General features: G+C 40.9%; 1 protein-coding gene across 5 annotated transcripts in view; it reads left to right on the top strand.

Annotated features, from left to right (window-relative positions):
* The window catches only part of CYB5R4 (cytochrome b5 reductase 4), a 218,152-nt gene that overhangs the window by 4,084 nt on the left and 190,769 nt on the right, over nt 1-23,299 (top strand). For all 5 annotated transcript variants that reach the window (XM_089693117.1, XM_089693118.1, XM_089693119.1 and 2 more), the window contains exon 2: nt 11,647-11,800. In XM_089693117.1, the coding sequence (XP_089549243.1) occupies nt 11,647-11,800 (154 nt within the window). The remainder of the gene's footprint in view (nt 1-11,646; nt 11,801-23,299) is intronic.

The raw sequence follows: 23,299 nt of genomic DNA on the forward strand, positions 1-23,299 counted from the left end.
ACTTTATTGAAAGCTTACCAAAAATGTGATCTGGAATTGGAGTTAACTGACAGTTTGGTTGTCAGTGGTACTGGCCTTTTCTTGGAATCTTGTTGATCATATGTAGTGCAATTGTGTTTGCTAATCCTCCCTGCCTGCTTTGTATACCCTTAGGCCAGGTTCGCATATTGTGGCGTTCCCACTATGTGATTTTCAAAGAGCGAGTCGCACGTGATTTTCTCTGTCACGTATGTCCAGCCCATTCACTTGAATGGGCTGCCCTATGCATGTTTTTGCCAAAAAAGAAGCTCCTGCTCCTTTTTGGCAACAAGCTTCACATGATTTTTAAAGGCACATTTTGCCATGATGGCTGATCATGATAGAAATCGCATTGCATTTGGGGTGGCATTAAAGGATAATAGCAACCAAATGCGCGCAACGTTTTGTTCTGTAATTACCAAGTGGTTTGGGATCGCGGACACAATCACAGCGTTTCTTCCCTCTATCCCAATTTGCAAGATGTCAACAGTGCCTTACTGATACAATATAACTAGGATACTCAGATTTGTTTTATACATTATTTAAGAAAAAAAACTTTAAAGTGTTACTAAACCCATGACCCTGCATTCACTATCTGGTCTCCACAGTGCACACAACATGGAAATGTAAATATAAACTGCTAAATACCTTTTCTCATCAGCAGTATATAGCAGTCTTGTAACTTCTATCAGTGTCCAGATGAGCACTTGTTAAATCTTGTATAAGGAGTTTTCATTCTCCTCTGACTGTCCTATGAGGCTGCAGGATCCCTGACCCTCTGCCTGGCCCCTCCCAAAAATGAAAAAAACAAACTCTCTAGCAATACACTCTGTAGTATGGATTGGTGACTGCATAACCCCTGCCTGAACAGCGCCAATTGGCCTTGTGCTGATTACATGCACCCTCCCAAATGAAAAAAAAACTGTAACAATACATACTAAACTGAGCATGTGCAAAGTGACTCCTAGAGGTCTGTACTATCAGCAGATTGATTGGGAACATTAGAAGAAGGGGAGGATTAGAGAGGACAGGATCAAACAGTCTTTTTACACAGTGTGGATGATTAACCCCTTAGGTTCCACAGTGAGTATACCAATGCTTTACTGCATATACAGACTGATTTTACTTTTGTGGATTTAGTAACACTTTAAAGTGAATTAGTGCTTTACCTGAATAGAGAAAGTACATGATCACTTTTTGTTTTACTTTTTCTTTAGCGAGCCATACTGTATTTTGAGTGTAACATGGTTAAGCAGACTCCCCTCTCCCTCTTAGCCCCCCCTTCCTTGTGACACTGGGAGGGGCTTTAGTCATTTTCATGAATCTGTGAATAAATAAACTACAAGTTCTGTCTGCCACCACAGGAGATGGCCCATTTATGTCTATGGGGACGTGAATGGACTGCTTACAGACACGCTGTCTGCATTCAGGGTCTGCTCACCCGCTACCACCTAGCTGTCAAATTGGGAGCAGCAGATGTGTCCTTGCAGCCCCTGTGTCCCTATAGATGTGAATGGGCTACCTGTACACACCACCTAGCGGCTGAAGCTGAATAAACAACGCGTTCATTCACGGACTACGGGTGTCAGCACTCATATCAGTGTGTCCCTACAATTGTGTTTCGTGATTGTGGATACACCAGTTTGTTTTTGCATACTTACTAAACCTTGTAGTGGTTCTCGCTGCAATTTATAGAGTGTGCTACCAGACATGGGGGGGAGAGATATTTACATCAGGGTCTGCAGAATTCCCCACTCTAAGGGGGAACTCTGCAGATTTTGATGTAAAAGAGAACTCTGAGGACTCTATTGTAAGGGGAACCTGGGGGGGCTTCAGAATTCTCTGCCTATATGTTCCTGATATATAGATCCGGCCCTGCTCATCCTGTATTTCAGTGTGAACAGGGTACATAGGAAAACAGTTGCGGAGACCTGACTTTTTTTAATGCAGAGAAATGTTGACCTGCGCACAAGTGTGAATGAGCACTAGACAATAAGTGTACTTTGAAGTTATGTGCATTCTTTTTACCCCTTTGCCCTGAGCTAACTGATTCCTCCCTTCAGAGATGTATACATTGCTAGATCTGACTGCCATGGCCTCTGTTGCTTAATTACGTCCTGTGCTGCCAGTCTTCTCTTTCCTGGTCTCCCGGGTGCATTACAGCCTGATAAATATATTTGGGGCTTGTCTACCTTGTCAGTAGATGAAGGTAGACAAGCCCCCTAAACTTCTAACATTAAATTGCACAGCTAAAGTGTTCCTTTTCCCAACTCAAGCATATTAAAAATCCCAACAGAACAAGACAAGCTGAAAGCATAGAAGCCCGTTCATTACACAAAATTAGTTTTGAAGACTTGATCTAAGAGTTTTCAATTATAGGAAAAAATCTAGAAAACATTTTCAAATGTAAAAATTTAAGGTATAAGTAAGTGATTTGCTTACAGACTTTTATGTTCAGGTAAAAATGATTAGCATCAAAGTGAAAATGTTCTGATTAAAAGGATTCTGAATATATTTTTCATTTTTGCTAACATCAAAGTATAAGTGTGTGAACATCAAAATGTGAATAATTAACATTAACAAAATACATTAAAAATAATTATTTTTAATTATCAAAAAAGTGATCTGCATCTTCATTTCTGAATAAAAGGCATCAGTCAGTTGCTTGATTTTAGAGATGAAAAACAAGAGATCATTGGCATTTGCCACTGTGAGTTGTGGAGTTGTGGTCGTCTGAGGAAGTCTACTAAGATTCCTTCCAGCTTCCCGTTCTCTATCATGTGAATATTGCCAGTACTAGGATTCTTACCCCTAGCTCTTCAGCAGAGGATTCCACTTTTACAGGAGTAGGTTAGATGATTTTTAGAATAAATTATTTAATAACTGCTTAGACAGGTTTGCAGTGTGGCTACCACACCCCTAAAATGGGTAATCGAAGGGACTCCCCCTCTTCTTTGTGGTCCTGTTTTTTTTATGCCAGCTTGCATTATGATATATCTTCAACCCTGCCTAATATTTTATAAAAGTGTCATTGATCATCCCATGTATTAAGAATCAGTAGCACTCAACCTTAGAAATTGCGGAGGCCTTTCATGAATACTATAGTGCTCTATATCATGTTGATCAAATATGCCCTCAAAAAATGAGCAAGCAACAAAAGCAATAATTGTAGGCTGCAGACCTTCCTAGGCTTCCCAAAGAAGAGCTACGTTGGTTGGAAAGGCCAGTAACTCAGGAAGAAATTGCAGCAGCAATAAGAGATACGGGTGAGGGGGGGATGGGAGATGGGATTTTGAGCCCCATCTCCCATCCCCCCTCATCTGTTATATTCTATGAAATTGCAGAAACACCTGCTTCCCAATTTTTGTAAATATCTGAACTCTCTGAGCGAAAGGGTACGCATGTGTAAAGAATTTTTTTTCTTGTGCATATCACTATTTTATTAAAAGAAGGTAAGGACCGAATGGCATGTGCAAGCTATAGGCCTATTTCTCTCCTGAATATACAGTGCCTTGTATTCATACCCCTTGACATTTTCCACATTTTGTCATGTTACAACCAAAAACGTAAATGTATTTTATTGAGATTTTATGTGATAGACCAACACAAAGTGGCACATAATTGTGAAGTGGAAGGAAAATAAATGGTTTTCAGAATGTTTTACAAATAAATATGTGAAAAGTGTGGCGTGCATTTGTATTCAGCCCCCCTGAGTCAATACTTTGTAGAACCACCTTTCACTGCAATTCCAGCTGCAAGTGTTTTTGGGGATGTCTCTACCAGCTTTGCACATCTAGAGAGTGACATTTTTGCACATTATTCTTTGCATAATAGCTCAAGCTCTGTCAGATTGGATGGAGAGCATCTGTGAACAGCAATTTTCAAGTCTTGCAACAGATTCTCAATTGGATTTAGGTCTGAACTTTGACTGGGACATTCTAACACATTAATATGCTTTGATCTAAACCATTGCATTGTAGCTGTGGCTGTATGTTTAGGGTCGTTGTCCTGCTGGAAGTTGAACCTCCATCCCAGTCTCAAGTCTACTGCAGGCTCTAACAGGTTTTCTTATAAGATTGCCCTGTATTTGGCTCCATCCATCTTCCCATCAACTCTGACCAGCTTCCCTGTCCCTGCTGAAGAAAAGCATCCCCACAACATGATGCTGTCACCAACATGTTTCACGGTGGAGATGGTCTGTTCGGAGTGATGTGCAGTGTTAGTTTTCCGCCACACATAGCGTTTTGCTTTTAGGCCAAAAAGTTCAATGTTGGTCTCATCTGACCAGAGCACCTTCTTCCACATGTTTGCTGTGTCCCCCACATGGCTTCTCGCAAACTAAACACGACTTCTTATGGTTTTCTTTCAACAATGGCTTTCTTCTTGCTACTCTTCCATAAAGGCCAGATTTGTGGAGTGCACAACTAATAGTTGTCCTATGGACAGATTCTCCCACCTGAGCTGTGGATCTCTGCAGCTCCTCCAGAGTTACCATGGGCCTCTTGGCTGCTTCTCTGATTAATGCTCTCCTTGCCCTGCCTGTCAATTTAGGTGGATGGTCTTGGTAGGTTTGCAGTTGTGCCATACTCTTTCCATTTTCGAATGATGGATTGAACAGTGCTCCGTGAGATATTCAACATTGTATGTCTTTTCCAACTTACCCTTTTGGGATATGCTTTTTTTTCTTGAACATGGCCCAATAAAATTTTATTTTTTTTGTTGACCACATTATTTGTTGGTCTAGTTTTCTCCAGTTCAAAAAGTATGTTGTTCCACCTTGGTGGACAGTGGGTTGGTTATTCTTTTCACTAGTTGAGGACCATAGTTCCTTCAGATACCAATTTTTGCCCCATAGTGGTGAATAACTGCCTCATCTGACTATCTCTTTAAGAATTCAATTGTCTGTTAGGTGATTCTTTCTCATCATGCACCTCTCTTTCCTTAAAGTTAAAGATTAAGAGTGTTCAACTGAAGCATCTGGATGTTGACTGGAAGGTCTTTTCTCTGGGCATGCTGTGTCTATCCAAGCTTTGTTGCCCTGAAGTTGAGGGTTTGGTATGCCGGTCTAACGCCTTTTCTGTAGTTGTCTAGATATATTTTTTTTTCAATTGAACATTGTATGTCTGTTCCAACGTCCCCTTTTGGGATATACTTTTTTCCGGAACATGGTCCAATAAACTTTTTTTTTTTGACCATGTTAGTTGTTGGCTTTCTCCAGTTAAATTAGTGTGTTGTTCCACCTCGGTGGACAGTTTGTTGGGTGTCCTGTTTGATAGTTGAGGACCATAGTTCCCTCAGATACCAATTTTTGCCCCTTAATGGTGAATATCTGCCTCATCTGGAGTACTGGAGTGATCCCTAGTGCCCTGGCCTTGGTCGTGACAATTTACAGATGGGTTGACCCTTCTTTATCCAGCCTTTATTTAGGCATTGATTCCTTTTGGATACTTTTTATTGTATGATTGCCACATCTGTTGAAACTCTAGTGGCTATTGCTCTCAGTTGGACAGCTTCTGGCCATCCCAACTGTTTAGGAATTTCATATGATTCCTGTGTCCCTCAATGGAAGGTAAAAAAAAAATTGGATTTTTTTTTTTCTTACTGAATAATCTTATTCTTGAAGTCCATAGGGGGACACAAATCCTGCCCATCTGTGTTATTCACTCTTCTAGTGCTTGCTTACACCCGCCAATACCAAAAACCCACGACTAGTTAACCCTAACTACCTAAATTGTAGCCCGCTTACAACATCATGTCCAAAAAGAAGTACAGTTGGAGGTGGGTTTAGATGGTGCTGGCCTAGTGCATTTTGTGTGCCATTACTCCAAATTCCTGTAGGCAACACTATAGCCTGTTTCTGAATTCCTTTAATTTCTGTGTCCTTCAATGGACATCAAGAAAAAGATTTAGAGAAATCTTATTTTTGTATGAAAACAAACTTTATTTCTTGAAGAAGGAAACAGGTTTGTGTTTCCAGTTGGCCCATTTTTTAAAGTCATCTGAATTATTTTTGTAAGGCTTTTTTCCTTGGTTCTGGAAGTGTCAACAGATGTACAACTTTGTACTGTGCAGCTTTATCATATGAAAAAGAGATCTAACATAGAACATAAATAAAAATTATGATTTTTTGGGGGGGGGGTCTGCAGTGCTGAGAAACTAGCTGTCCTTGTATATCTTATTGCTGGAAAATTGCTCATGGGGTGCTGAAAAAGTAATGGATAGGGAAACTCCCTTCACTGATGGCCAGTGCAAAGTAAGAAGCTATGAACTGTATTCTCAGTTTAGCAAAAGTGCTTTTCTGAATTTAATAGAAAGGGGACCCCTTTCTGATGACTTTGTATCTAACATGGAAGGGTTCCCACTCATACTGTCCCCTAAAAAATCAGTATGGGCCTTTTTTTTAGTGTGCATGACAAAACTTGAGCATTCACCTGTAGTAGTAGTGGTAGTAGTATAACAATATGCTGTACCTGGATAGTAAGGTGTGACTTTAGTTTTGCAAATGAGCAAAATACAATTGTTTTGTTGCTTGAGCTTTATTCTTTTACATTAAAGTCCTTCATTATTCTCTCCTAATTTGGTTATATTGTACATTTCCATTATCAGCACAGCTCACTTCTTCTTAAGCCTTTTTATGCAATGTTTTTTTGTTTTGTAACTTCTTGTCTAAAGCAACATAATAATGCCAAAGTGCTGTGTTTGTTAGGAAACAGTGTTTGTGCTCATGTGATTTGTTTTGTTTGTATCCTGTATCTGAGATAAAAGACTAATTGCTTTGCCATGTTTTTTTTTTATTTGGAAACTTTGAATAGATATTCTGTCAACAAGCACTGCTCATTTGTTATCGATTGTCTAAAAACAAGGTGATTAGAAAACAGTGGCCTTCAAACTAGGGACTGCTGCTTTCTGTAATTGGGCCCCTGTTATGAAAATGCCATACACACAGAGCCATCTCATTGCATGTGGGTGGGAGCCACTGAATGCAGAGTGCAGAAGGTGCCAAGTACTGGAACACGGGGTATTTCTACACCCAACCAGGGGTGGACTGACAACTCATGGGGCCCCCGGGCAATAGGGGATCATGGGGCCCCTGTGTCCTTGCCCAAACGCAAAAAAGGTACCAGGGGCATCTCATGGGGCCCCCTACTGACCCTGGGCCCTCGGGCAGTGCCCGAGTTTCCAAATGGTCAGTCCGCCCCTGCACCCAACAATGTATTGTCTGACTGAATGATCTCCTTGTCTGGCCTTGACATAATCTGGTCACCAGAGGGGCAGCGCGAGACCTAGAAGGGAACATTTTCCTCTGCGGGTAGTGTGAACCAACCCTTAAAATAGTTTTTGTTGGTGACTGTGCCTCCATTGTGGAAATTCTTCCAATGTAGTCATTAGGACTGAAACAGAAAGGAATATCACACTAATAGTGATACAAAAGGGAGTCTTGGGTAGTTAAGGTGGAAGCAAAATATTTAATAAAAGTTTCTTTTGTGAGATAGAGGTTTTTGGCAGACAGGACTTAAAGAATATGTCAACCCAACATTTCATATTCCTGATATATGCTTGCTGTATCATGCACTTTTATGAAGAGTATCCTCTTCTCATCTTCTCCAACTTATCTTTCCTTCTCTCCCTTTCTTTTTTTCTTGGCTCTTCTGTAGAGATGATTTGTGCTTTGTCTTTATGCACGTTTTCATTTTATTTTTTGAATAGTGCATTTTTATACATTGATATCTCACACACCAACGCCTGATTCCTCAGTTGTGCCATATGGCTTTTCTGTTGTTACTTATGCTGTTCTTTCTTTGATGCAACATAGTCAGTTGACTACTCTGATGCACCATAAGCTTTGTCTTTGGTACAGTTTTTGTATATGATGTATTACCGCCTCGGCTTGTAAGCTACTGATTGCATGTATCTGTCTGTAAATATGACAGAGGTTACATTGTATACTTGGAAAATTTTTTCCATAAAAATGTATTGAAAGGAAAAAGTATCCTGTTCTCTTTGTATTGCTTCCTTTGCGAACCATAACTTTTCAGTTATGCTGTTTGGTTAGGCTAGATGTTATGACTGTTTCTAAACTAGGACCATGTGAATCAGTTTGCTCCCAAAGGAAGAATTCTTGTGTGCATGCTGTACACTGTATGTTTTTGTCTTGTGCATTTTGCACCTCTGATGGTTGTCTGTTTTTTCATTGATTTTGCGCATTTGGAGTAGGTTGTTTTGCTTCCTGTAATTTCCTGGAAACTGGAAAACGCACTGAACCTAGGGAACATACGTGTGAACCTAGGGTAAAGGATAGGAGGGTTAATTCCACTTTGAGGCTGTCAGCAGATTGGTCTCTAGAAAGTCATCAATGCCTAAAAATGCCTTAAAATTGAGAGCAACTGAGCATGTGCAGAGCAGGGTGATCCAGTGTATTACTGGATTTTAAACAGTAAAGACACTTATTGTTAATATTTTACATAGAGAAACTTGCAAAAGGGATCAGCGTGAAGTAATCTAGCATGTTTCTTCTGGGGAGATGGCCTTCAAACCCTGTCCTAGTAACCACACATTTTTAATGAAAAAGAGGGCGAGTACAGTGGGGAAAACAATTATTTGATCCCCTGAAAGTTTTGCTATGGGGGCACCCGCTGCTCCGTGTGTCCATTCACACATGGAGCCACAGCTTGGCCCTGCCCCCTCTCTCTTCTCATTGGGTCACTGGCTGTGCTTAACAGCAGTGGGAGCCATTGGCTCCCACTGCTGTCTCAGCCAATGAGGACAGGGAGTCCAGGGATTACCGAGACTCCAGTACACATCACTGGATTGAGAAGGGGCTTAGGTGAGTAATAGGGGGGCTGCTGCACAGAGAAGGTTTTTTACCTTCATGCATAGCATGCATGAAGGTAAAAAACCTTGAGCCTTTTAGAACCACTTTAATCCTATAGGACATTAATGGAGGGAGCTGAAACTTCAAGTTGCCAAGTAACCCTAATGATTTAAAGAAATCCCCCCTGAGATGTGTGCAAACCTGGTAATGAACTACAAGAAACGTCTTACTTTGTGCTTGCCAACAAGGGTTTCTCCACCAAGTACGAAGTCATCTTTTGCTTGGGGATCAAATATGTATTTTTCTCACTGAACTGCATCTCAATTTATGACATTTGTATCGTGTTTTTTTTTTTCTGGATTTTTGGTTAATCTGTCTTTATCATTTAAAAGATACCTATGATAAAAATTATAGACCCTTCATTTTTTTGTAATTTACAAAATCTGCAGGGGATAATAATAATTTCCCCACTGTACTTTCCCTTGTGAAACTTTATACCTTTTGTGGCCCATCTGTGGTTTTTCTACATAAATGTAACAATCAAGACATGAATCTGCAAAATGTGGCAAATTCTTTTTTTTTTTTTTTTTTTCCAAGGCACTACAATTTTTGAGTTGCCTGAATGAATGTATGCATTTTGTCTTGCCTATATAAGAAGTATGCAGTTCATAAATCTTGATTTACACATTTTTTTTTTTTGACAAGATAAATCCGCATATATACCTGCTCAGGTAAATGTTTATTGTATAGGATTACTTTGACTGAATAGTACATAAAAGCAAGTGTCAGGCATATATTTAGGACCCATTTAGGCATATGTGTTGGATTAACACACTATAAAAAATAGTGCAAGTCTGAGTTTAAGTCTGTTGTGGTGTGTAGGTAGGCTTCCCTAATGCAACACATGTGGAAATTTAGACACCACAACGGACTGGAGAAATCTTAACAGGCCCTTACGTAACACCATTTAATCCATCCGCAAAAATTAAATGTTTTCATACAACTAGTATACAGTATATGTTACAGAAGTACTATTGTGGTCTATCTTTTTATATATCTTGTCAACCTAACTGACTATGTTTGGATGATTTAGTCATAGAGTTCTCTGTTCCAAGTTGCTCCTTCACATCACCACTTGAACCAGGAGTGCAGAAAGTAGGTGAGCCATCTTTGCAGGAATAATTCTTACGATTAAGCCCTATTGGGTGAAATGTATTAGAGGGATCGGTCTTAGGGCAGAGACTGTCACTGCTATGCTTGCAGACGTGCTATACAATAAACACAAATACCGTATATACTCGAGTATAAGCCGACCCGAATATAAGCTGGGGTACCTAATTTTACCACAAAAAACTGGGAAAAACTATTGACTCGAGTATAAGCCCCATCATTAGTATCAGTGGGAGGAATAGTGCCCCATCATTGGTGTCAGTGGGAGGAATAGTGCCCCATCATTGGTATCAGTGGGAGGAATAGTGCCCCATCATTGGTGTCAGTGGAAGGAATAGTGCCCCATCATTGGTGTCAGTGGGAGGAATAGTGCCCCATCATTGGTATCACTGGGAGGAATAGTGCCCCATCGTTGGTGTCAGTGGGAGGAATAGTGCCCCATCATTGGTGTCAGTGGGAGGAATAGTGCCCCATCGTTGGTGTCAGTGGGAGGAATAATGCCCCATCATTAGTATCAGTGACACCAATGATGCAGCACTATTCCTCCCACTGACACCAATGACACTTGCTGACCCCTGTTGCAGAATGGTGCTTCTGCAGCCAGCATATGTGGTTGCAGCAGCACCTCTGCACTGCACACTTACCGGCTTTTCCCTCACTCGATTTTCGCGGGTCCGCTCGGCTCCGCCTCCTCGCCCGTGATTGGCCGCCTGTGTACCTTTCCTAAGCTACAGTTCTGGCGGCCAATCACCGGTGAGGAGGCGGAGCCGAGCGGCAGGAGTGAGGGAGTGGCCGGAGTGACGGAAGGAGCAGCGCTTCCTGGATGGATCATCGTGGGAGCCAGGTAAGAGACAGCAGCCCTCTGCCCACCCCTGTACCCTCCCTCCTTGACGGAGCCTCGCGCCCCCCCAACTGCAGACGTTGACTCGAGTATAAGCCGAGGGGGCCGTTTTTCAGCACAAAAAATGTGCTGAAAAACTCGGCTTATACTCGAGTATATACGGTATTAGTAATCTCTCTGGTGTTCAGCAGTTTCCTTTTTCCTGCAATAACCCCAAGTCTTCATGCACACTGGGTGTTTTTGGCTTTTGACATTTTTTTTCCTACAGCCAGTAAACTCCCCAGCTTGTTTTCCTAGGTGTCCATGCACACATAGACTGTAATCAACATTTTTTGGCAGGGGCATTTTTTGGCTGGAAAAAAAACCCAGAACTAGTGAGTTTCTAGAGTAGTTTTTTAGCTGTAAAAACGCAGTAAATCGCGGCAAACCAGCGTTTTTGTTTTTTTTTTTTTTACCAAAAAAAACCTCTAAAAGACCCAAAATGCAGCTAAACGCTGTAAAACTCACGTTTTTAACGTGACTTGACTAATAGAACAAAACTGCAGCAGTTGTAGGCTCCAATCATACTTTTGCCATAATTTCAGTTGAACAGGTGTTATTTGTGCATACTGAACATTCTGTATAATTGAGATCCTGTGATTATAATGTTTGGCTAGAGTTCCACTCTAATAGTACCTAATTTTCTTTCACTCTAATAATACATAATTTTCAACATCTTTTCAGTTGTGAGAATTGCTACTGATGGCCAAATAGTATAATTGATAATCACATACTGTATAACTGAATAGCTCTACTATTTTTTCAGACACCACTGAAGCCTGGAAGAAGTCTGATGGACTGGATTAGAGTAAAAAGTAGTGGCAAAGATTTAACAGGTCTCAGTGGAAGAATAATTGAGGTGACAGAAGAGGAACTTGCAAAACACAATAAAAAGTCTGACTGCTGGATATGTATTAGAGGTAGGTGCCTGTGGTGTAATTGTTTGCACAGGAACAATTTAAAGCAGATTAATAATGTTTCAGAGCTTTCAGCGTAATAGAAATGTTGATGGTGATAGACTTCAGTTACACTACATTATCTATTTGGCTTTAAAGATTAAATTCTCATAAAACTGGAAGGTTTCTGTTGATTGGAAACTTTCAGCAGGCAAAGATTTAAAAAAACAGGAATTACATCCAATGGTCTGGAGCTCTGGAAGTTACAAAATTCATCCACTGGATTCAACCCAACATTTCTTAGCTGTTAAAGTGTGTGTTACCCAAAAAATTCAGATTGTTCTATGTGTTGGATTATTTACATACCTTTTAGTAAATCTGTAATGGTTAAATTTGGCACATAGATACTGAATACCTGGTGATCTTGATAGTTCCTCTTGGTTTCTTTTTCAAACTGACAGTATCAAGCATGAAAGCAGATTTGTGTTGGCGTGGTCATTTTGCGGCTGACATACCCCTTCTCTGCTCAAATGCCCCCATCCAGCTTGAGTGGCAGTGGTTCTTTCCACTTACTGTCTATAAAAGAGAGAGTGACATCCTGCTTACTCCTGTACTCTGTATTGCAGCTGGAATTACTAATCTTAAATGCCAGACATTCAGCGCTAAAGGAGAATGCTGAGTAAAAATAATAATAATAATAATAAAAACATATTATTTTTACAGGATTTATATAGCGCCAACAGTTTTCTCAGTGCTTTACAATACAGCAACGATACAGTTCAATACAAGAGGGTTAGGAGGGCCCTGCTCCTTGGAGAGTACAATCTAAGAGGAAGAGACTGGTGGTACGAAAGGTAATAACTGTGGGGAATGAACTGATAGGATAAATAGAAGATTCAGTTATTAACTGAAGGCTGGATAGGCTTCCCTGAAGAGAGAGAGGTTTTCAGAGATCACCTAAAAGTAGGCAGAGTAAGCGATAGTTGGATAGTTGGGGGTAGAGAGTTCCAGAGGACAGGGGAGGCTCTGGAGAAGTCCTGTAGATGAGCATGGGGGAGGAGGAGACAAGGGAGCTAGAGAGCAGGAGGTTGTGGGAGGACCGGAGAGGACGGTTTGGGTGATATTTGTAGACAAGAATGTTAATGTAATTTGGGACATGGTTATAAATGGCTTTCTACACATTTAGGTCCATATATATTTAGACACATGCACAATTTTTGTTTTTTTTTCAGGTATTTACCAAAACACATGCAAGCTATAGTTCTATAGTGGATATGGGCTGAAAGTGCACGCTCTTAGGTTTAAGTTGAGGGTATGTGCATCCAAATTGGAGGAAGGGTTTAGGAATTACAGCTCTTAAGATTAGCCATCCCCCCTTTTTTCAAGGGACCAAAAGTAATTGGACAATTGAATATAATCATAAATAAAATGTTCATTTTTAATATTTTGTTGAGAACCCTTTACTGGCAATGACTGCCTGAAATCTGGAACCCATGTACATTACCGAAGACTGGGTTTCCTCCTTTATGATGCTTTGCCAGGCTCTAACAGCAGCTGTCTTCAGTTGTTCTTTGTTTGTGGGTCTTTCTGCCTTTTAGTTTTGCCTTCATCAAGTGAAATGCGTTGAGATCAGGTGATTGATTTGGCCATTGCAGAATATTCCACTTTTCCTCATTTTTTTTCTCATTTTGTCTCTCATAGTTGAGGTCTACCTATGATGCCAATTACAGGCCTCTCTCATCTTTTTAAGTGGGAGAACTTGCATAAGTGGTGGCTGACTAAATACTTTTTTGCCCCACTGTATGTGAATTTCAGCAGTCCTTGTTCAGCAGAGCTGGAGAAAAAAGCTGAAAATCATTTTTGGCCATACTTCAGCTTCAATTATGTTTAAATGATTATAGAGCTGCATTAATGTGTGTCTTGTTCTGTCTGCCTAGAATACAGCTGTAATGTCCTGTTTGTATTGATAGGATGACATGGAGTTATTTTGTTTATGCTTTTATTGATTCTAAAATATTGACTTTTGGTTTCCAAATAATAGCTTGCCTTGTAAATTGGCTCTTTTTATCTTTTATTGCTTCCATTGAAACGCATCATACTAAATTGTTGGTCAGAAGACAGTTGTAAAGAGTCAGGATGCTTGTGGCTATATTGACAGCGGCAGAATAAGCTGAATGTTTTTAATGGCTCTAACCTTTTGATGACTAATAATTTGTTATGGGAAAGCAGATTCTCTCTATTTTTATCTCCGTGAGAGTACCATGCCTTTTGTTGGTGGCTGTATTAAGTGATTATTAGTAAAACCCATTACAGCAAATAAGGCTACATTTTGAAGGAAATAAAAAATTATTGTAAACAATATAAAGACATGTACTGAAGATATGTGCTCTTGACTTTATTTTTTATTTATTTTTTTTTACTAAGAAGAAACCTACAACAGCAAGTTAACCACTTGAGCTGCAGAAGGTTTTAGCCCTTTTTTTGCTTTTCAGCACTGTGGCAATTGCACGGTCATGCAACACTGTAGCCAAATGAAATCCTTTATTTCACACAAATAGAACTTTCTTTTGATGATATTTGATCACCATTGGGTTTTCCTATCTTTTTTTTTGTGATATAAATGAAAACAGCCCTATAATTTTGAAAAAAAAAAAAACCCAAAACAATATTTTCTACTTTGTTATAAAACATATCCATTAAAAAGAAATCGATTTTCTTCATGAATATAGGCCAAAATGTATTCTGCAACATGTCTTTGGTAAAAAATAAATAAATAAAAATATCAATAAGTGTAAATTAATTGGTTTGTTCGAAAGTTATAGCACCTTCAAACATGGTGTGTGTGTATGTATATATGGATATATATATATATATAATATACTGTAATTTATGCAGCTATGACACTATACTAGTAATGGTGGTGATCAGCGACTTCTAGTGGAACTGTGGTGAGTGCGGTGGGCAATCTGACGCTGGCTGGGAGGTACATCAATTAACTAATTGTCATCAATAGTGGCACTAATACAGTGATCAGTGCTAATACTGTACACTCACTGTATTAATGACACTGGCTGGGAAGAGGTTAACATCTAGGGGCAATCAAAGGGTTAGCTATGTGCCTAGTAATGTGTGTTGTATGTGCTGCTTTTAGTTTACTTTATGGCTGTTTGTTCTGCCTGCTTTGCACAGCTGACAGGACAGAGCCGCTCTAGGCTCTGAAATGATTCCTACAATATTATCGGGATCCACCTGGCTGTGCTCATCAGAGCAGGCTGTGCTCATCCCTTCCCCAGCCTGGACCTCCATTGAGCACTGGAGGATCAGAGTTGTGATTGACAGTCACCACTGACTGAGATGACCAAGAACTGAACCGTCATTGGTCAATTCTCAGTCTTAGAGCCGAAGTGGCTGAGCTGCAGCATCACACTGATGCTGTAGAATGGAGGGGAGTACGTAGGTTTATTTTTTCATAAGCCCGCACTCCTTTATTGGATTGTGAATTCCTGAAAAAATTGAATTTTCTTTTTGCATATAATTTTTAAATAAAATATTAATAATTATCTTAATAATATAACCCTTAGGTTTCTGTCAATACATATTCACATGCATATACAGAGGCAAGCTCCCATTGTAAAACTGACCATGCAGTTTGAAATCTGACCCCTTAAGCTAGCCATAGGCGGTTAGTTTTCTCTCATTTGGGCTAAATGAAAAAAATGAAATAGACTACCCCATCCATGCTGAACTGCCGCCTATAGCGTTCAGGTAGCAATAGCACCAGCAGCTGTCTGAATACCTGAATAATGGATGCATCTAATAGGATGCAGTTATTCAGCCAAAAATTTTCCACACAGCTCAGTCAGTGTTTAAATCAACTTTTGGTGAGCTGGGTGTTGCCAACAGGGTCAGCCCCAGCTTGAATTTTGAAAATGTGACTTTAGTTGTGAATGTAGCTTAAGCTGGCAGACAAGTATTTTGAAAACATTCAAAAAGCAAGTTTGAGTTTCATACAAATTAGCTCCTTTATATACTGTACATTTTTGGGCAGATGATATTCAAATATCCTGGGCCGCATTCACATTTATCTATTTAGAATTGTGGGCAGACTCGTTTTGCTGCCTATTCCAAATTGTGTGGCAATTGCTGCAAAAAACGTGCAATGCACATTTGCCATTCATTTTCAGTGGCACCTCAAACGCGATACAATTTTGCCACAATTGTCACACAGCAGTATCGCATGACAATAGCGGCAAAACGCACCTTTAAAAATTGTGTGAAGCTTGTCACCCAAAAACGATCAGGAGCTTCTTTTGGGCAACAAATTCCCACAGGGCAGCCCTGTGAGGTAAATGGGATGCCCTATGCGAGACCGAGAATCGCATGAAAATCGTCCAGACAAAATCGTGAGTGGGAATGTGAATTCCTGCTACAAAAAGTGTGAGTGGGGCATCGGATCACATGAATTTAAAAATACATCTGTGACTTCTAAGCTTTTCTTCAAATAGAAATCAAAGTTGTATAGTGTGAAAGGCACCTTTTTATTAAAAGTCTTAGCAGCAAGTTGTCATTTAGTGTATGTTCCACATCAATTTTGAAACTACCTTGAACTGCCTCACTGGTGCTTCAAAACATGATATTGGCTTTATAATTTATTGGGATTTCTTATGAAGCTGAAAAAGGAGGAGGGGGTAGGTGTCCTACGTGCAATTAGTGAACATTTGTTGGTTAACTTTCCCTTAACATGTGGTCACTGTGGAGGCACAGCTGTGGCCCCTTTCACACCTGCATGTTTTGGAAATGCACAAAAAACACCAATAGGCGCACCCCAAACACAGCTGCCAGAGGCGTAAAAATATGTGGGTGAGGGAGCTTTTTTGGAATGCGTAGGATGCCTAGTGTGAATGAGGCCTTTGGTGCAGTGGCTATATTTGTTTTCATGCTTCAGGCAAGTCCATTTTCAGCAAGTACAGATACTACCTGTTGATCTTGAGTCCTTGTTGTCACGATCGCGGCGCCAGAACCCGGACCTTCTCACCAAACTCGTGACCGAAGGACTGGCCGATCCATACCGCGATGTGACGTGCATAACAATACCACGCCCAGCTGCACCCTGCACAAATATTTTCCAGCTAATGGACACAATCTATGTTCCTGCAACCTGAGCGATTTGTTACTCAGTTGGGTTATTACGCGAACTAACCCTCCACACTGCCACCACCTCCTTTTTGGATAGAGAAAGAGGAAACTCGCGTTATCAGTTATAACACTATAATGATTGAAATAATCGTCTGTATAAAATGGTCCACAGGCCGGTTATACAGAGGTTTAAACAAACAGTAGCGTCTCTTCAAAGGCAGGGATTCGTAAATTGCAATTAAGAACTATAGAAACAGTTCAACACTTTCAGAAGGAGAGATTTATTACTAAAAGGGTCAAACAGGTTGCAATAAAAATATAGTTACAGAGAAGATGTAACTAAGATATATATATATATATATATATATATATATATATATATATATATATATATATATATATATACAGGAAACAGCATTGCACAGCAAAGAGATAACAGAGAGAAGTTAAAGGGTTAAGTTACTTGCCAGTAAGCCTTTGATGTAAGCAGATCCAAGTTTTTTTAGAGCAGAATGGTGCTTTGATCTCCCGCTGCTATGATGGAAAAATGGGAGATGTCTTCAATTCTCCCTTCCTAAGGCTTGACAGCCTGTTTTAAAGTTTCCCAGCAGGGGGTGGTTCTGAAGTAACAAACCAATCCCTTGTGCAGGGAGGGATCGTCGGGCAGAACCCTAAACTGGAGCCCAAATCTTTCATAATTCATATTCTGGTTCATAACTTCCCAGCTGCACAAGCTACAGTCCACCCACGGGTATTTTATTATGCAGATAATCCTGAGGATTTAGATATGAATTATGAAATTATATGTGGCATGGTTCGTGAGTTCTATGTTTCGGCTCCCCTGATGGTCCGAGATAATTCGAATAACCCATCAAACGGTTCGCCTGCTCCTAGCCCATCTGACAGGATTTCTGGTTTTAATGTAAGTCTCTCATATTCCAAGATATGAAACATAGGGGAAAAATTGATTGGAGAAGTGTTCATCTAATTCTGTCACCTATGCTGAGTTAAGTTTATTAGCCCAGAGTCCCTTTCAACTCCTGGGAAGGCTTTGTTATCTTTTCACGAGGTATGAAATTACACATGTTCTCTGTGCAGTGCTGCACCACTTGGCACCCTGCTGGGATCTGGCCTGTGACGTTTAACACACACATCTGTCACTGTGCCTCTCAGTAAGGGAGGGGGGAACAAGAATGAGGGAAAAACATATATCAGGAGGGTCAATTCCTCCGCCAAGATGGAGGTTGAAGCATAAATGGTTGAACCGCGTCCATCTCTGATGTGCACGTTTGTGACACGTCACTTCCTGTGGGCTGAAAAGAAGGTGGAAAGGTCCTTATCTTTTTTGTGTAAACTAATACTCCCATCAATCCACCATGTAACAGTGATAAAAAAGGCAGACTTATTTGAAGCCTGTGTGATAACCATGCCTTGTCTTCATAGATACTGTGAAGATTTGAGTGTAGACATTTTTAAATAAAAAAATGAAGATTTGTGATCTTATAATGAACATTTAGAAATGTTAATTGTGCCTAAGCAGTGTGCTGAAAAATGTTTTTTTTTTCTCCTGAAAAAAAAAATAGCAGTGCACTTTCCTGGCATATGAGGATGCTTAAGCACTTTTGTGACTGAAAAAATGACTTGCCTAGAGACTGTTGTGTTGCTATAGAATTTCATCCTTTAGATGCAAAAGGACTCCTTTTTTCTGCTGATGATTGACAGTTATTAGTGCTGTTTTGACCCTTACCTCATTTCTTTACCTTGTATTGTTTATTTCCATTACTCTCACAAGATTATTTATTTCCATTTTGGCATTTCAGACTTCCCGGGTTACTAAAGATTAGTTCATACAAGTCTCTTTTAGATTTTGAATAAGAATCGCCTAGCTTTAGCTTGAACCTACTTAAAACATTCTTTTTTTTTTTTTTTTTTTTTTTTTTTTTTTACTTTTTCATTTAAAGTAATCTAAAACCAAAATACATGTTTCCATTTTTGGGTATTGTAGGGTTTTTTTGTCAGCTGTGTGCCATTGTGATGATTTCCTTTCATCCTTTGTCTTGTGGACATAACAGGAAGTCAGGAAATTTCCCCAAAGTGAGAGAAATGCAACTACTGGAAGATTTTCCTTCTATTTCTGTTCTGGTAACCACTCAACATTTTGGATTTTCCATCACTCTTTGTGACAGTGGTCTCTAGGACCAACAGAAAGGAATGGATCTAATGAACAAGGTCACAGACAGCAATACGAAACTGACCAGACAGCAGAAAAAAAAAGCCTGAAAAGGCTCTTCACCCGTCACTGTGTTATGTAAAACAAAAACATTTTGCCTTTTAAATATGATTTAGGTCCTTCTCTAACCCTAAAAATTATTCCTTAGCATTTATCCTTTAAACCTATATAAATCCTATATATAATAACCAAAGAATAACCCCTAATCCGTGTTTCTAACTTTACACTAAGTTATCCACAACTATTTCATCTATACATACCTTTGCAGTTTTTTGGCAAGATCATTTCCAAAGTACCTTCTACCTGACCAAAACAACGCATTACCAAGATGTAATACTCAAAATGTCCAACTTTATACAACTGAATGTTTGCATGACTCTGACCACTAGGTGCTATCATGGTCCAATGAACATACATCTGTAGCCATGATCTGAGTACTCCCAAAACAAGAGAGTCAAGATATCCTATTTTCTAGGATCCCTCCCTCCTATGACCTTGTTTACCTGTCTGTTGACCACTTATGAACATTTATGTTGGAATACATATATCCTTGAGAAGGAACTGCATTCTATAAACTAACAAAAAAAAATTGGAAAACCAGATATTACCCCTCCCAAACCCATCATGCTTCAGTTTTAGTTTGTATCCTAGAAGGAGAGGTTTTTTTTCTGTATGGAGAAGAGTTTAACCATTTTATTCATCTAAGCAGTTAAGAATTCACAAAGAGTTCAGTTGGGCTCTTTATGCAGCTAGACTGCTCAGTATATCCTCAGCAATAGTTTGAATCTGTACCAGGACCCTTAATTGGTCCTTGCTGCTGCCTACAGTGACCTGTTCAGCTCCGGCCATTAAACTTCTCCTGCTCTCGGGCTGCAGTCAGTTGCCTTAGTTTCTAGACTTAAAGATACCATTTCAGGTCTTATTGCCTGTCACCTTAGATCTGTAGCCGCTAGCTACCAATAGTGCTGTTATCAGATTTGTATCCCTTAAATGTGCCAGGACTATTAACTTTTTTCGGTACACTCCTTCTCTAAAATTGTTCTGTATGGTAAATGAAAAATGCCTAACAAACTATTCATCCTAAATACTGTACAGACTAATACCCATTTGAGGAGGCATTTATCAAGCAGTGGATTTTTTTCATTGTAAACCTAGTGATTACCCTCAATAACAAAACACTAACAATACCTTTTTGAGGATGCTCTAGTGCTTAAGGATAGCATTGACAAACGTCTGGAAAAACCTTTTCCAAAGCTGTTTTTGCTACCTGGGCCTGCTCTGTAACCTGCCATAGCAGTAATGTCTGTGTGCCAGACCTCAGAGAAATGGATTTAACACATGTCAAAGGATCCAGCTGCCATCCTTACTGATCCTAATCTTGTGCTGTCTACAGTCCCACACTATTAGGTTGACAGATTAGTTAGCATAGTCTGTCGGTACATTTCACCACTGACTCTCAGTGAATATATAGAAAACGTTATGTAACGGTGAATTTGTCAAGTCTTTTGTATAGGATGTCTATCATGTGGCTTTTCCTGTAGAACCACTGCTTCCAGCAGGCCAGGTTTGCACACCATACGGACCTACATTCTTCCTCTGCTATAAGCTCATGCTTCAGTGACCATGAACTTACAGCAGAAATGTTCAGCAGACTTTGCTGAATAAAACAATAGCTCTGATTAGTGGCTAACAAGCCACTGATCAGAGCTATTCACCTGAAATGACCCCTCCCCCCCCTCCTTCCGATACCGCCCCTGCCTTTTTACAGCCCACCCGCTGCTTCTCTCTTGCAGTCCCTAAAATACCCCCCCCCCCACTGTCTCTGCCTTTACACCTGCCCCCCAGCACCGATCCTCAGCATCAGCGCCCCCTCCCCCCACTGCCAGCATGGATCTCTGTGGATCCGATGCAGTTGCCGACTTCCCTCCACTGCCACTCCCACCGGCAGCTGCACACTAAAACTTTTTTTTTTTGTGTGTGCAAATCCCCTCCCTCACTCACCAATCTCCGCCAGGCTGCTCTGCAAGCTGGCTTTCCCTTCACTTCTCCCACCGGCTGCAGCTGCTGCCTGGGAATCAGTATTATTCATTCATCACTGGCACATAAAAAACCGTGTTTAGTTTGTGTCAGTTTGTGAATGAATAAGATGGAATCTCCTGTCCCATTCATTACAGAGCAGCCCAGGTTACAGAAAAAGGGACTGTCTTCAGTCCCTTTCTCTGTCTCAAAAAATAGACAGTAGGGGTCTCCACCCCCCCAAGAAAAAAAAAAAATTAAACTGTAAAAATAAAAAACCTAGTAAGAGTAGATTGAGATTTGCATCTAAATCTCCCTTGCTGGTGCCTCCTGTTTTTGGTACAGTACTTCCCCTTTGCCAGGCGCAATCCCTCCATGTCTGCAGAGGAGTGCGGCTGCACTCCTGGTGACCTTCCAGTCCGTAGAGAAAGAGCACCGCCAACGATGTCCAGTGCTATTGCCGAGGGCCGAGTCGGTTTCCTAGACTGCCTGGCGTGCAGCCACGACTTCCGGGAGGCAGAGCAGCTGCGCTCCAAGCTGGTAGACCGTAAGTTCCGGTCACAGTGGCATCATCGGCAGGCGCCGGGAGATTCATGGTTCTGGTCTCCATAGTGGCGCAGGCAACAGGCTCGGGCGGTTGGTGTAGTGTGAGAGACCCAGCAGAGGCTGTGGCTACCACACCACAAGTGACGTGATGGAAGGCACTGGCCCCCCCAGTAGATGGACCCTGGATTTTCAGGCACCGGCTCCTCTCAGGTAGGCTTGGGGACTTGTGGCTCCCCTTTGATTCTTGGGGGTGGTCTTTCCTCCCAGTCTTTGAGTTTCAGGTGACGGTGGGGCACACTTCCATTTTCTCCCCCAGCAGAGTGGTGTTTGGATGAGGAGCCCAGACTGATTATCTTCTGTATTGTTTTCTGCTTGTTATAGGTTAAAACCCAGGACAAGACACAATCAGGCCCCTAAAAGGAAGTGTGAAGTCCGTGTGGCAAAATTGGGTTCAGCTTGGGAAAAGCTCTTATGCCACAATTGTGTTTATAGTCTAATTAAGGATGAGTCATTTACAGCCTGCCATAGGGTTCTCACCTCCATTAAGGATGACATGACAACTACAGTTCAGTCATTTAGATCCCTGCTGGATAGAATGCAGACGCCACTGAGGCATTGTATACTGAACCCTGCGCAGTAATAACCTAGATGTTTTCTCGATTGCTATATGTTTCCAGGGTAGTGATGCACAGGAAAGGGGGATTGAGTCCTTGAAGGTCCTGAGTGACATTGCCCACTGTAATGGAAGAAGATTGGTTCTCGACTTTCTAGGTAATTCGTATGTGTTCCTGTATTAATGTTTGAAGGATGAACTTGCCTGTCCCTTCCTCTGGTGCCCCTAGAGGGCAGTATAGTGCATGTTTGACTCTGCTAGTGGTGCTGATCTATGATGGGGTTTTACTCGCTAGTCTCTGGCTGCAGGAAGTATCCCTGGCAATCCTATCTTCTTTTCTTTGCTTTCTTATGAGAAAGGTACATAGTATGGCCTGTGTGCAGGGCATGCACAAGTATGGCCTGTGTGCAGGGCATGCACAAGTATGGCCTGTGTGCAGGGCATGCACAAGTATGGCCTGTGTGCAGGGCATGCACAAGTATGGCCTGTTTTCAGGTACAGGCACACATAGCAATTGTGATGTCACAGGATGGCTCTGAGTGGCAATTTTAAATGTAAGAGAGAGCCAGCATTTGTTGCAGTCCTTGCTGTTGAGCACCTTTCATCACGAGGCACAGGGCAGTAGTGCACTTTTGGGTACATGTAAGTACACCTGTGGAGGAAGGGGCATTGGTAGCTGGGGAAAGAAGTATCTTGTGGTAACCTTACACTTGTTTTGTTGTTCAAGTGGTTGCTCAGCTGATTGGGACGGCCTATTTTTCTGGCACAGGTCCCAGGTGTATTTGTGAGCAAGCTGAAGTCTTCCAAAAAGCAGGGTGGTGGGAGCACAGCTGGGAAAGATGTGAGGGTGCCGTGTCAGGTCTAGAGGACACTGGATGTAGTTCTGCTGGTGTTTTTCCTGGACAGGCTATGGGTGATGAATAATTCAGAGCCCCTATGCTTGTCTGGTTGTGTGGCTACTGCAGGGACAACATCATCATCT

The sequence above is a fragment of the Staurois parvus genome, unplaced genomic scaffold (assembly GCF_062004578.1).
Source record: "Staurois parvus isolate SC_StPar_1 unplaced genomic scaffold, SC_StPar_1.0 ptg000613l, whole genome shotgun sequence".
In the NCBI taxonomy this organism is placed as follows: domain Eukaryota; kingdom Metazoa; phylum Chordata; class Amphibia; order Anura; family Ranidae; genus Staurois; species Staurois parvus.